General features: G+C 43.4%; 1 protein-coding gene across 3 annotated transcripts in view; it reads right to left on the reverse strand.

Annotated features, from left to right (window-relative positions):
* KIF20A (kinesin family member 20A) overlaps nt 1-14,255 on the reverse strand; it is a 93,084-nt gene that overhangs the window by 63,274 nt on the left and 15,555 nt on the right. For all 3 annotated transcript variants that reach the window (XM_069764337.1, XM_069764339.1, XM_069764338.1), the window contains exons 2-12: nt 9,191-9,372; nt 7,821-7,910; nt 7,590-7,709; nt 7,367-7,505; nt 7,096-7,277; nt 5,136-5,271; nt 4,845-5,045; nt 3,961-4,072; nt 3,793-3,861; nt 3,508-3,651; nt 3,099-3,264 (exon numbers count right to left, since the gene is read on the reverse strand). In XM_069764337.1, coding sequence (XP_069620438.1) covers nt 3,099-3,264; nt 3,508-3,651; nt 3,793-3,861; nt 3,961-4,072; nt 4,845-5,045; nt 5,136-5,271; nt 7,096-7,277; nt 7,367-7,505; nt 7,590-7,709; nt 7,821-7,910; nt 9,191-9,349 — 1,518 coding nt within the window. In that variant the 5' untranslated portion in view covers nt 9,350-9,372. The remainder of the gene's footprint in view (nt 1-3,098; nt 3,265-3,507; nt 3,652-3,792; nt 3,862-3,960; nt 4,073-4,844; nt 5,046-5,135; nt 5,272-7,095; nt 7,278-7,366; nt 7,506-7,589; nt 7,710-7,820; nt 7,911-9,190; nt 9,373-14,255) is intronic.

Below are 14,255 nucleotides of genomic sequence, written 5' to 3' on the forward strand. Positions count from 1 at the left end.
TTTTAATATAGCGCTAACATATTCTGCAGCACTTTACAGTTTGCACACATTAACATTGCTGTCCCCGATGGGGCTCACAATCTAGATTCCCTATCAGAATGTCTTTGGAATGTGGGAGGAAACCGGAGTGCCTGGAGGAAACCCTCGCACACAGGGGAAGAACATACAAACTCCTTGCACATGTTGTCCTTGATGGGATTTGAACCTAGGACCCCAGCGCTGCAAGGCTGCAGTGCTAACCAATGAGCCACCGTGCTGCCAAGGTTTACAATGCGATTCTCGCAAGAGAAATACAGCAGTCTGCCTCTGCCCTAAGCTCTCTATACTACCAATTAGCCGTTTGAAGGGGATGTGGCACTCCGTGTAACATCACTTTCCCTTTTTTGTTCACTAAGCATAGATTTGTACTTTTAGTACCAGCTATGACTGGTGTTAATGCTCAGCCCCGTTTACCTGTAAGCTGTAGAGAGCTTTAATAGCATGCATAACCAGTAGCGATGAGCAGACCAGTGGATGGGTTTTCTCAAGTTCGATTTGGGTACAAGAACTTGACCTGAACCCTATTGAAGTCAATAGGGGGCTTGAACGTCCGGGCGTGGTAAACCTTACTGAAGTCCCTGTCGGTGACAGCGGCTGGGTATCGCGGTTCCCACGCAGAGGACAGCGTGTGAGCCAGCACCTGTGACTGGCGGTAAACTTGTCACAGCTGGTCAGACACCGGCTGCTGACTACTCCTGTCATCAGCGTGTCCTGCTCTTGCTGATGGCAGCGAGAGCAGGCAAAGCTGATGAGAGTATTCACCAGCTGGCGTCTAAATTTATTCAAATAAAAGTAGTTTTTTGCGTGTTCATTTTTAGTACGGGTTTAGTAATGGGGATGACTGACATCTTCATTCCTATCCCCAAAAGCAAATTACCCCGATAGCCACCGCACCACGGAAAAATTAGGAAGAGGCTAGGTTAAGCGTCAGAACTGGCATCAAATATGATGCGCCACTACTGGGGCAGCTACAGGCTGATATTTGTAGATTGGGTATAGCCTAATAACCATGGACATTTCCGGCCTACTAACATCAGCCATGGGATGTGAGATTTCCCCTAGCTGGTTATTAAAAATCAGGGGAACCCCACGCAGGTTTTTTTCTTTCCATTTATTAATTACTAATAAATAAACAAACAATGATGAGAAATAGCGAGTCTGGTACTAGAAATCCTGCAAGACACGGTGGCTGTGAACTCAGAGTTCACAGCCCCCGGGTCTACCAGCAGCTCTGAGAAGGGTGCACCCCTTCTGAGGAAGAAATCATCGAAGCATGCATCAAGGGGTTACTCTGGAACTCTCTGAACCCTGGGTATTTATTTATATACTAGATGGTGGCCCGATTCTAATGCATCGGGTATTCTAGAATATGCATGTCCATGTAGTATATTGCCCAGCCATGTATTGCCCAGCCACATAGTATATAGCACAGCCCACGTAGTATATTGCCCAGCCACATAGTATATAGCAGAGACGCGTAGTATATTGTCCAGCACAGAGCCACGTAGTATAGAGACTTAAAAAAAAAAAAAAAAAAAAAAAAAGATATACTCACCTATAGCCCCTTGAAGTCCTGCTATACTTACCCTCCGCCGCCTTTCTCGCTCCTCTCCACGCTCCCGGGACCGCTCCATTGCAAGCGGTAGCTTGCGGGCCTGTCCCAGGGCTGGTGTGAGCAGGACCTATGATGACGTCGTGGTCACATGACCGCCCGTGACGTCACGGCAGGTCCTTGTCGCACATTAGCCCTGGGACGGGAGCGGAAGCTGCCGCTGGCAATGGAGTGGTCCCGGGAGCGTGGAGAGGAGCGAGAAAGGCGGCGGATGGCGAGTATAGCAGGACTTCAAGGGGCTATAGGTGAGTATATCTTTTTTTTTTTTTTTTTTTTTAAGTCTATACTACGTGGCTCTGTGCTGGGCAATATACTACGTGACTGGACAATATACTACGCGGCTCTGCTATATACTACGTGGCTGGGCAATATACTACGTGGCTGGGCAATATACTACGTGGCTGGGCAATATACTACGTGGCTGGGCAATATACTACGTGGCTGGGCAATATACTACGTGGCTGGGCAATATACTACGTAGGTTTTTTGTTTTTGTTATTATTTTTAACATGACATTTTTGCTATTGATGCCGCATTGGCAGCATCAATAGTAAATCGTTGGGGACACACAGGGTTAATAGCAGCGGTAACGGAGTGCGTTACACCGTGGGCCGTTACCGCTGCCATTAACCCTGTGTGAGCGGAGGGGATTATGGAGCGGGCGCCGGGCAGTGAGTGCAGGGGAGTAGGGGAGGGAGTAATCGGACTGTGGCCATCGCTGATTGGTCGCGGCAGCCATGACAGGCAGCTGCCGAGACCAATCAGCGAATGAATAACCGTGACAGAAGGACAGACAGACAGAAGTACCCCTTAGACAATTATATAGTAGATCTCCTGGCTTGGACTTATCTATATGTCTCTATGTGATACTACTTATCTATTTTACTTTGAGCTATGGTGTGCAAAAATTCTTTGTCTCTGAATTCTTCTTAACCTCATTAAGCTTTGCTAGGAGTAACCAGAGACAAACCCCAGAAGTGTCCAGCTAATACATTTATGTTCTTCTTTGCACCTTAATTATTTGCATCTTACACTTTATTCACTTGAATGTTACTCTTTATCACTTTATGCATTTGCTCATATATGAATTAGAGTCTGTTCTGAAAGGCGTTGTACTTCATGCATAATTTTGGACATAACCCATCCACCTACCCAGTATTGCTTGCTTTCAGTTTCTGTCTGGTTTGTTTACATCTCCATTTTTTAATCTTTTTTAAAAATTGTGTGTTCCAACAAAATTATTTAGTCTTCACACAACTTGTGTATGGAGGATTTTTCTTTTCTATATAGGTTTTTTACTCTTATAATAGTCCAAGAGTCATCTATAGACATTGTTTATTACAGAGCTAAGGAATACAATAAATACATTTATATATCTCCATTTAGAACAATGTACATAAAATACATTTTAGTAGATTTTAATTAGGTGATACTTCAGTTTATTTACCTGGCTTGCAATGGCTGAAAACTTCATAGCGTGTAAGGTCTCATCATAGGTAGAAGAGCATTGATTTATATTCACAATCATGCAAGATTTTCCCCTCCCCGTGAAGAATGTTTGAAAGACACGGGTTAATTTGCTGTCCCTGAATGGAACCACATTCTGCCTCAGTCTAGGAGAAAAGAGCAGCACTGTGAGACGCACTCCTCTTCAGAGGAGCATTTTGTTCAACAACTAAAATGGTACAATTTTTCTCAGTGCACAATCTCCTACATGGAGTTGAGCTTGATTTAAAAACACAGGATTCAGAGCAGTCAGTAAATAGTATTTTTAAAGTGTTTGAAAGCAGGATGTACAGTATGTATGAACCAAAGAACATGTAATGTACAGCCAACACATCACATAGTAATCTCACTTGTTTTGCTGATTTTGTCTCAGTGCAGAAATGCAGCGGCCCAGAGTATGAAGAGATGTATTAATATTTGTAGCTTCCTTTAGCCGATCCCCGCTTCTCTGATCTTTGCATCGTTCAGATCCAGCCAAATCACAGAACGTTAACCTTTTAAAATAGCATGTATTAAAAAAAAATAAAATAAATAAAATAAGGGAAAACACAAGAGCAGCCAATTAAATAAAATCTGAGCACACGCGTTGCATTTTGTAAAATATGAAGTGATCAAGTTAAAAAGGATGTACTTACTCACTAATCTTTGGTGTGAAATCATTTTTGCCTTGCAAGTGGAGAATCCGAATGGAGAAGATGCTGTGACTAAAAAAGGTGAGAAAATAAAACAATTTTACCTTATAAAGTAAACTATTGCTTAAAATAAAATCATTGAATTATTGACAAACATGCATTTAATCTCACCTTCGGCTAGAATTCTGATTTAGGTGGGTGCTTGCGAAGCTTTGATTTTTCCTTCCAACCTTCAGCACTTTCCAAGCTTCATCAGCATTCTGAACATTAATCCAGTTTAGATCTGTTGAAGGATAACATATATACGCTTAATTATCAATTTCAAAAAAGGCAAATAAGGTAGAAAATCCATAAAACCATTGCAATTAAGAGCCTTGTCCAGCCACAGAATGTTGTAAAATAAAATAGGTAATCCTCACTATACTATTCCTCTGCTACTCATGTTCCAAATGGATATGCAACCACTGGAGCCAATCACTAGCCAAACCACTTACCATTCCATCACATAAGATGGTCTGCAGTGGTCACGTCTGTCTAGACTAGATATGAGGGAATATCGTTGGCTCCCTCCTTATTCGGCTCGCTAACAGAGCTTACCGAAAAGCTGCAGCGGGAGCCCGGATAACTGAATCGCTCCTGATAATCAGCTGTTCGGCGCTGCATGTGTCGCGGCTGAGTGAGAGGCACAACACACAGGCTCTCCATGCATGTGTTGTGACTGTCACACAGCCGCGACACCGAACAGCTGATCATTAGGAACGATTCAGGTATCCGGGTTCCCGATGCAGCTATTTGGTAAGCGCTATTAGTGAGCCAACGATATTCGCTCATGTCCAGTCTAGACCAAACAGAGGTACAGAGAACGGTGTTGAAAAGGAAGTGTCAGGGTTTAAGTAAGGCGAAACATGTATTAGGGTTTTTTTCAGCTTGGTTTCACAGGATTTGCATGTTCATGAAATTCTGGGCAAGCTTGTTTTAATATACCTAAATAATCACTAAATGTATTATTCCTTTAAAACAGGAGCTGAAATATGTGTTAACCCAAGTCTTGTTACCTTTAACATAGGGATTTCCATTCCTGTCCTCACACAGTCTCAGTGTGGTTCGTTTGCGATTTGGCCCAGATGGCAATGGTTCCAGTAAATCATATACAAATTCATTGTAAATTTCAAAGTATGAGACCCAAATTGAAATCTGCACATCAGCAGGGTCATGTAGTGAAACAGCATCTTGCGGTCCCCAATGTGAAGTGGTCTCTGTCATGGAGATAAAAGGTTGACCGTTAAAATTGCCGATTATCGCCAATACAAATAAATAGTAGGGATCCCGATGAAGAACAATGGTACCTTCAAGCTGACTGCTTGTTTGGTTTTCATGGTTTGTAGAAGAGAGACCACCAATACCACTGTCAAAGCTCATACTAGAGCCAGCTCGTAGCCGAGATTCATTGCCGCCACTTTTCATAGGTGTGAAAAGTTGTTCCTGCAAAAGCCAAAATATAAGCTGCTGTATCCGTTGTATAGATCATCAAGGTGTGATTGGTGGAGGATCTGAAACCTGATGTCCCCACCAACTAGCTGATGTGTGCTCTGGCAGCAGCTAGAAGTAAGCAATGGATGAAGCAGGATACTGCAGCTCCATACATTGTTCACTGGCCATTGCCGAATACTCCAGTTTATCTCCTATTCATTTGAAAAGGAGAAACTGATGCAGGAATAGGTGATCAATATGTTAAACCAGGACATCTTTATTGGATTCATGCTTCCCAAATCATGCATGAATCACAGTCTGGCTGTGAGATGGAAGAAATAACTGCAAGAGGTTGGCAGTGTTTCAGAGAAACCCTAGTTTGAACAGATTGTTGGGACTATAGGGAGAGACCTGACCCGCCCAATGCTGTCCTCCGGCTGGCTTCTTCCAGCAAAGCTCCAGTTTGACAGAACCTCTCCCTTTGTGGGTATTCAAACTAGGATTTCTCCAATACGCCATAGCATTTAAAGAGACATATCTGGCTGCAATTGCTGAGCTATGCTCTAATTCATGTCGCTTGTGGTTTGAACACCATGAATCTAATGACAGGTTGCCTTACAAAAAAAATAAAAAATAATTAAATCTCATGTATAAATAAGGATATTACTTCCTATCATTTTTATCCTCTGCAGCCTTCAAATCTACAACTATAGCCCATTTTCCTAAACTTTGAGTGAGCTGCTAGGATGTCTCCCATACACAGCATACATAGGATAGGAAATCCTGGTTTCCAACCCTCACACATAGAAGTAGCACCATCAAAGGTCAGTAATGAGTCAATCCAGCACTGGGATGAAATAGCACGACACTAATTAGAAGCAGCATCATCTCTGTGGGCGTCTGCCTCTGCCTCTTTCACCACTCCATATAGACTTTTTTGTAACCTGTCTGTAGCTAGAAAAGCGTATCCTCACTTGGAATCTCCAAAGTCACAAGTTACCAGTAAAACTCGAGAGTGAATGATCAGCATTGTAGTACTGACTGCTTATCTGTTACAGAAATTTACAATCTTCATTTGCACTATTGATATATGGATGATGGAGACAACATTAAAGGGTATTCTCATTTTATTAAATTGCTTTAGACAGCATGAAAATAAGCAAGTTTGCAAATTACTTGCTTTTTCTATCTGCTGTCATGAGAGCTTTTATCTTACATAGCGTACACATGGAGCTTGGCCTCCCTTGACAGAATTCACATGGAGCTTGGCCCCTATAGCCTGAATGAGTGCACACAGCAGTTACATTACAAGAGAGAAGAGAATGTCTAACATACCAGTGAAGTCTCTACAGCCAACTGATTTCTACATAGCAGTTTGCTGCTCACTACCCTCCTTCTCCGGTCCTTACAAGCTGCTGACGCAAATCTTACAAAAAAAAAAAAAAAAACACAACACCAACCAGCCCCCACAAGCAATTCTCCTAATCATGACTCACTTTCCTGACGTATGTGTTCAAATAACCCATTTTTCTCTATATGTATATAGTAATAGAGGTTTGTTCTGAAGTCTACACTGATGAAAGCTGAATGTGTTTTAGTGGAACTAAAACACTCAGCACACGCTCTGCAATGCTACACCTCTCCCACTGACAAGAAATGTCACTTGAGAGTGTCCCCGCTTCCTTACCCAGCCAAATAAGACCCCAAACGAACAGAAAATACAGACATTACAGAATGGATAGTTGCTCAAGAGACAGCCTTTAAAATGACACACTCTTTAAATCTTTGCTTCATTTATTAGTTTATGGACAACATGACTAACATAGCTGCACTCACCTCACGCAAATTACAGAGCAGAGAAACTTTCTTTAGCTCTTCTTGACGCACTTGTTTGCTGTCCAGCCAGATTACCTCATTGGACAGAGGTTTGAGGTCTGAACTTTTGTACAGACGGTCTTGAACACTATTGAAAATAAGGGCAATGGAGCGAGGAAGAATACCACCATCCTTGTTAGTCCCTGGTGAGTTAAAAACAAATATAGGATACAGAGACAATGCAAATCTGAAAAAAAACAAACAAAAAAAAACCCACACCGAACTAACTTGCCTTGTATAGTGTATGTTTTTCCCGAGTTGGTTATTCCATATGTATACACTAACCAGTTTTGACCATTTAGGGCATCTTTTACCATATGCTTCATAGTTTCATCAAAAAACTGTTTCTGTCCAACATCTGGTCCAAAAATCTATTGAGAAGAACACAATGAACCACCACTAACACAAACAAAAAAAAAAAATAAAGTCTGGAAACGTGATATAAATTTCCTTACATGAGAGAATGTAAATTTGTGCGCACTCTGTCCCTGCCAACGTTCAATGTGTCTCATGGCAAGAGAGTCTTTGGGGGCTCTCAAGACCAATGTCTCCTGATCCTCTACCACAACACAACCCTGTTAAGGGAGAAAAACATAAATAAAAAAAAAAAGTTTGGCGTGAAGGAACACAAAACACACACCATTAATTGGCTTTCAACCATCACAGAAACCGCTCATTTTCCTTACCTGGTCTTCTTTTTTCTCTAGCTCACTATCTACAAATGGTCGAATCCTGACATATACCATAACTTTATCGGTGCTTTCATTAGCTGATATCTAGAAGTATAAATAAGAAAGAATAAATAAAATGTGAGCACCTTCATTTTGCGAAATAACTCCAGATATCTGTTAGTGACAAAATTAAACATTGCTGCTTTGTGGGCTTCTAAAAATGGAAAAACCAAATATCCTGCAAGCCATCAGCAGGATTGCCAGTGAGGCAAGTTTCCACCATGAGCATTTGGTGCGTTTATGATACTGCACACTTTTGGAAGCATTTCTGCTGCACCAGTTTGTTTAGGCTACTTGCGGTTTTTCATTGTGTTTTATTACAATTTTTTCAAGTGTGATTTTTATCTCTTTTTGGTATGCCATGTTTTAAATTAAACTGCTTTGATTTTGGAAATTTTCTGATAGTTTTATAAAATCTGAACTATTGGTACACATGTTCAGATTATATGCGCCTTTACTGCAGAAACGCACTAAAATTACGGTAGATATTTTTGCTGCAGATTGTCCACATCTTATTCAAGTTTATGGGGAAAATTGCACTTAAAACTTGTATTTACCTTTTCATAAAAAAACAAACAAATGTACTTTTTGTGGTAACTGAACCTAAGGCTTTTTTTATTTTTACACTGCATTTAGCAGTGTTTGTTGGTAGTATTTGAATAATAATCTAGACAGCTCATCACACCAGTGATTTTCTTCACAAGCAAAATATGGACCATTTCCAACAGTGTATAGACTCAGATTTTCATCACTGTTTGGTCAATGTGTCCATTTTTACCATCAGCGATTTTCTCATATGAAAAATAAAATTGCAAAAGCATTGCCAACCCATCAAAAAGGTAAAAAACAGCCATCGCAAATATTGCAATTTTTCATGGACCGGTATGCGTGGGGGGGGGGGGGGGGGGGACGACAATAAAAACCAAAACAGCTCCAGAAACTATAATGGGTACATGTTCTATGAAAAATACAAACGCGTACATAAACTAAGGCTACGTTCACATTTGCGTTCTGCTGGGCTGCGTCGGGCGCAGCCGCGGCGATGCATGCGCCCCTATAATTAACATGGCGATGCATGCGGTTTTTTTGCCACAAGCCTTAGGGCGCAGAGGACGCAGCAAGATGCATTTTTTTTTTGCGTCCAAAATTCGGCAAAAAAGGACGCATGCGTCGCAAAACTATGCGTTTTAGCGTGCATTTTTGTTTGCGTTGTGTCGCCGACGCAACATCGCACAACGCAAATGTGAACGTAGCCTAACTTAAATGAGGCCTAAAGCATAACTTTTATATGTAACTTGTCAAAGGTCTAAACCACTCATCCATACCAGAGAAGTCTGTCCTAGTCCGGGTGAAATGCAGGAGAAATCATCAAGGAGATCTTTCCGGACACCCGCCGCACAGTCAGCAGCTGTAGATTCAAACACTGGACTCTCCTCATCATCAGATAGCACACCGAGCCCCGGAGAAATTACATTGCATGTCATGTTTGGGCTGTTAATGTCTTTTCCTATAAAAGAAACAAAGCCAGATGAAGGTCATAAGAAGTTTTCAGTAGGTAGTACTTGTAATGAAAGCTCACATTTCTGCTTGTATATTGCTCCCTCATCAGAATAGAGAGATCTTTGAAATCTCAGCTTTTGCTGGTACTGTAAAACGCAGCTTATAATGTTCATAAAAAGCGCAGCACAAACAATGTGTGAGTATAGCCTAAAGCTCAGCACTAGTTTTGCTGTTCCACATTCAGCCATTGGTGGTTTGTTCTGGAGTGTACACTACCATCACTGTTTACACAGAGATAACAGGACATTTAACCCCTCAACAACCACCGATACGCCAGTGACAGTTAAAGGGTCTTATTCCTCAGCGCCGTTAAACGTCGCTGAGGAATAAGTGTATAGCGCCCCCCAGCGTCGGAAAATCTCCAGGGTCTCGGCTACCAAATATTCCATTCGTTTTTCTCCTCTGATATGAGATATATATTCTATCTATCCTATTCTAACCTGTCACTGTGATACTGTACGCCAGACATGAATTACCAGCTTTTTCAAAGGACACCGTTGCGTTTAAAAAATAAATAAATAAAAAAGGATAACATTGGTCCGAGTGCAATCCGATGTTTTGGCGGATTGCACTTGTCTGTATTTCTCGCGAGTATGAGCCCTTACTGAGTTAACGTTAAGTGTAAGGAGAGAAAAAAAAAAAAAAAAAAGTTATTTTTTGGAACGATGGTCTCTCTCTTTTAATTGTGGAACTTATGGTCCTGGACAGCCCACAACACCGGCTACCTGTGGCCTGCAGGGGCGCAAGTCACTCACAGCACCAGTCAACATACCCAGCCAGGACCCACATTTTCATATAGTGTGCTGGGGCGTAAAGGGAGACTAGTGCTTCGTCTGTGTCTAGCGCCCTACGCTACACATCATACAAATACCCAAACCAAACTTCAGAGGGTGCATACTATTTTAGAGCAAAAAAATGCCCTGTGACATCTGTTTTACCCACAGAGAATGTATTAGTGACTATTACCATACTTTATGTGCTAATTCACTTCAAATATAAATTAATTCAGTGCATGGAATAGTTCAACACGCATTCATCTATGTTGAACGGTTTTTCCTTAAGCAAATCAACTTCTAAGGCCCCTTTCACACATCAGTATTTTGTCGTCAGGCACAATCCTGCGAATTTTGAAAAAAAAAAAAAACGGATCCGGCGAATGTTGCCGCCAGATCTGTATTTTCTCATAGACTTGTATTAGCGCCCATGGCCTCACGTTTCATCCGTCGTTCGCCAGTTGAGTCGAAAATTGTTTATCCAGTGGCCAGAGAAAACAGACATAGTAACTTTTTTTTGTGTCCGTCGAAAAAAAATGGACTCCGTCGCCATCCGTCGTTTGCTAGAATGGAAGCCTATGGCATCTGATCCGTCAAATGACGGAATCCGGCGACGGATTCAGTTTTTTTTCAACATTCGACGGATTGTGACTGATGGCAAAAAACTGATGTGTGAAAGCAGCCGACACCAAAGGGTTGTCATGTTTGAGCAGAACAGCTCACTTTCAGTCACACCTCCCTTCCATACCAAACATGTTAGGCTACTTTCACACTTGTGTTTTTTTAAATATGTCGCAATGCGTTGTTTATGGGAAAAAACGCATCCTGCAACGTTGTCTGCAGGATGCGTTTTTGCCCCATAGACTAACATTAGCGACGCATTGACACGTCGCAACCGTCGTGCGACGGTTGCGCCGTGTTGTGGCAGACCGCTGGGAGCAAAAAACGTTACATGTAAAGTTTTTTTTCTGCCGACGGTCCGCCATTTCTGACCGCGCATGCGCGGCCGGAACTCCGCCCCCACCTCACAATGGGGCGGCGGATGCACTGGAAAAATGCATCCGCTGCCCCCGTTGTGCGGCGCATTCACTGCTAGCGTCGGAAAGTCGGCCCGACGCACTGCGACGGGCCGAGTCCGACGCTAGTGTGAAAGTAGCCTTAGTCAAGATTTTAAAATAACCAATCCTCAGATAATGGAAATAAAGTAGTGGAGTCTAAACAGCAGTCAACAGCCGACATTTGTTTTCAGTGATCATTATAAACTTTAATAAATAACCCAAAATAGCTAAACAGAAGTTCATTATCTAACGAGCTTCTGGGATTGGTCCAGTGCTGAACAAGATTCTCGTTATTACTCAGCATAGCTTTTCGTGTCAAGGCCTGATCTGCCTCCATGAACCCCCAGATAAATAACATGTTTGAAAGTGAGCCCAACAAATGGTATATGAGGGTGTCCGGACCATCCTGCCAGCAGGTTTGGGAAGAATTAAAATGAAGGATCGAGAATCTCTAAGTTTAATATCCTTTTTTTTTTGTTCCTCACTTCACACCAGAACAGAGTCACCTGCCAAAATCTTTAGACTAAAGGTACCGTCACACTAGACGATATCGCTAGCGATCCGTGACGTTGCAGCGTCCTGGATAGCGATATCGTCCAGTGTGACAGGCAGCAGCGATCAGGCCCCTGCTGTGATGTCGCTGGTCGGGGAAGAAAGTCCAGAACTTTGTTTTGTCGCTGGATCTCCCGCTGACATCGCTGAATCGGTGTGTGTGACGCCGATTCAGCGAGGTCTTCGCTGGTAACCAGGGTAAACATCGGGTTACTGAGCGCAGGGCCGCGCTTAGTAACCCGATGTTTACCCTGGTTACCATCGTTAAAGTAAAAAAAACAAACACTACATACTTACCTACCGCTGTCTGTCCCCGGCGCTGTACTTCTCTGCTCTGGCTGTGAGCACAGCGGCCGGAAAGCAGAGCGGTGACGTCACCGCTGTGCTTTCCAGCTGCCCGGCGCTCACAGCCAGAGCAGAGAAGTACAGCGCCGGGGACAGACAGCGGTAGGTAAGTATGTAGTGTTTGTTTTTTTTACTTTAACGATGGTAACCAGGGTAAACATCGGGTTACTAAGCGCAGCCCTGCGCTTAGTAACCCGATGTTTACCGGCATCGTTGGTCGCTGGAGAGCGGTCTGTGTGACAGCTCTCCAGCGACCAAACAGCGACGCTGCAGCGATCCGGATCGTTGTCGGTATCGCTGCAGCGTCGCTTAATGTGACGGTACCTTAAAACCTCATTCGGACAGCAGTGATAAACAGTCCGAGTATGGACCACAATGCATGGACAGGCCAAGGGTCTCCTGAATAGAACTTGACAGCTCATAAGGCATATATGAAGCTGTCAAGTTTGGGTCAGGAGACATGCAGCCACTCACACATGTCTGAGCAATGCTTTACCTAAGTTTTGCCTAATGACGTCAGCGCAGAGCCCTGAACTTCTTGCCTAGAAAACTGGCCCCATGGTAAAGGTGGCCACAAATGACCTAGGCAACAAGCAGTTAGTTTCAGAATTAACAATCATTCATGTTCTTGACAAAGGATAGAATGTTTTGTTACAAGCTCAGCTTGTTTTTACAACCAATTTATAATTTTAACCTATTATGAAAACAAGACCCTTTAAATTTTCAGAAATGTCAACTTTTATGCCTGTGGGGATAACGGCAGGGGGAATTGTGCCGATCCCATCTCTGCCATCAGTTTGTAAAGGAGAGATTATGCAGATCCCACTACTTTCACCAATATTTCAGGGAAGGAAACTCTGCTGCCTCCAATCGTCAGGACAATTACACAATTAACTGACGACGTGGCTGTTTCCACTACAAGGCCAGTCATTGGGGAAGCCACAGTGAGCCTATAGTATGTACACCTCCGATTTCAGTGAATGGAATATATAGCTAAGATATTTACGACATACAATGCAGCAACGCTGAGATACTCAACGCCCTGACTGCGCGACGTGATCCCTGGTGTGTTCCCTGCCTCCCGCTGTTGTGTGCGCTATAGTTCCTGGTGGTGCACTTAGTGGGCGATGCCCTGCTATTAAAGGGGCAGAACGCACATGGTAAAATTCCCCCAGCCAATGGCTGGAAAGCAGGGCCGCGCATAGTAACCCGATGTTTACCCTGATTACCATTGTAAATGTAAAAAAAAACAAAACACTACATACTCACATTCCGGTGTCTGTCACGTCCCCGGCGTCCGCTTCCCTGCACTCCTCCTGCATCCTGTGTAAGCGCCGGCCGTAAAGCAGAGCGGTGACGTCACCGCTGTGCTTTACAGTCGGCACTCACAGTCAGTGTGGGAAGCTGACGGCAGGGGACGTGACAGACACCGGAATGTGAGTATGTACTGTTTTTTTTTTTTTACTTTTACAATGGTAACCAGGGTAAATATCGGGTTACTAAGCGCGGCCCTGCGCTTAGTAACCCGATGTTTACCCTGGTTACAAGTGAACACATCGCTGGATCGGCGTCACACACGCCGATCCAGCGATGACAGCAGGTGATCCAGCGACAAAATAAAGTTCTGGCCTTCTAGCTCCGACCAGCGATGTCACAGCAGGATCCTGATCGCTGCTGCGTGTCAAACACAACGAGATCGCTAGCCAGGACGCTGCAACGTCACGGATCGCTATTGTTCTCGTTCAAAAGTTGCTCAGTGTGAAGGTACCTTTAGTAACACTCTATATCTCACTGTACATATGGGATTCACATTGTTTGTTAATCACCCTGGTTGAGGTCAGAGCTCTTTACCTGATATACTGATTCTAATTTCTACTGATACTCCTCTGGCTCTCATCTTTAACCCCTTTCTGCCATTAGACGTACTATTCCGTCCATGTGGGGTGGGCTTTACTTCCCAAGGACGGAATAGTACGTCATAGCCGATCGGCCGCGCTCACGGGGGGAGCGCGGCCGATCGCGGGCGGGTGTCAGCTGCTTATCGCAGCTGACATCCGGCACTATGTGCCAGGAGCGGTCACGGACCGCCCCCGACACATTAA

This window comes from Ranitomeya imitator, chromosome 4 (assembly GCF_032444005.1).
Source record: "Ranitomeya imitator isolate aRanImi1 chromosome 4, aRanImi1.pri, whole genome shotgun sequence".
Lineage (NCBI taxonomy): Eukaryota > Metazoa > Chordata > Amphibia > Anura > Dendrobatidae > Ranitomeya > Ranitomeya imitator.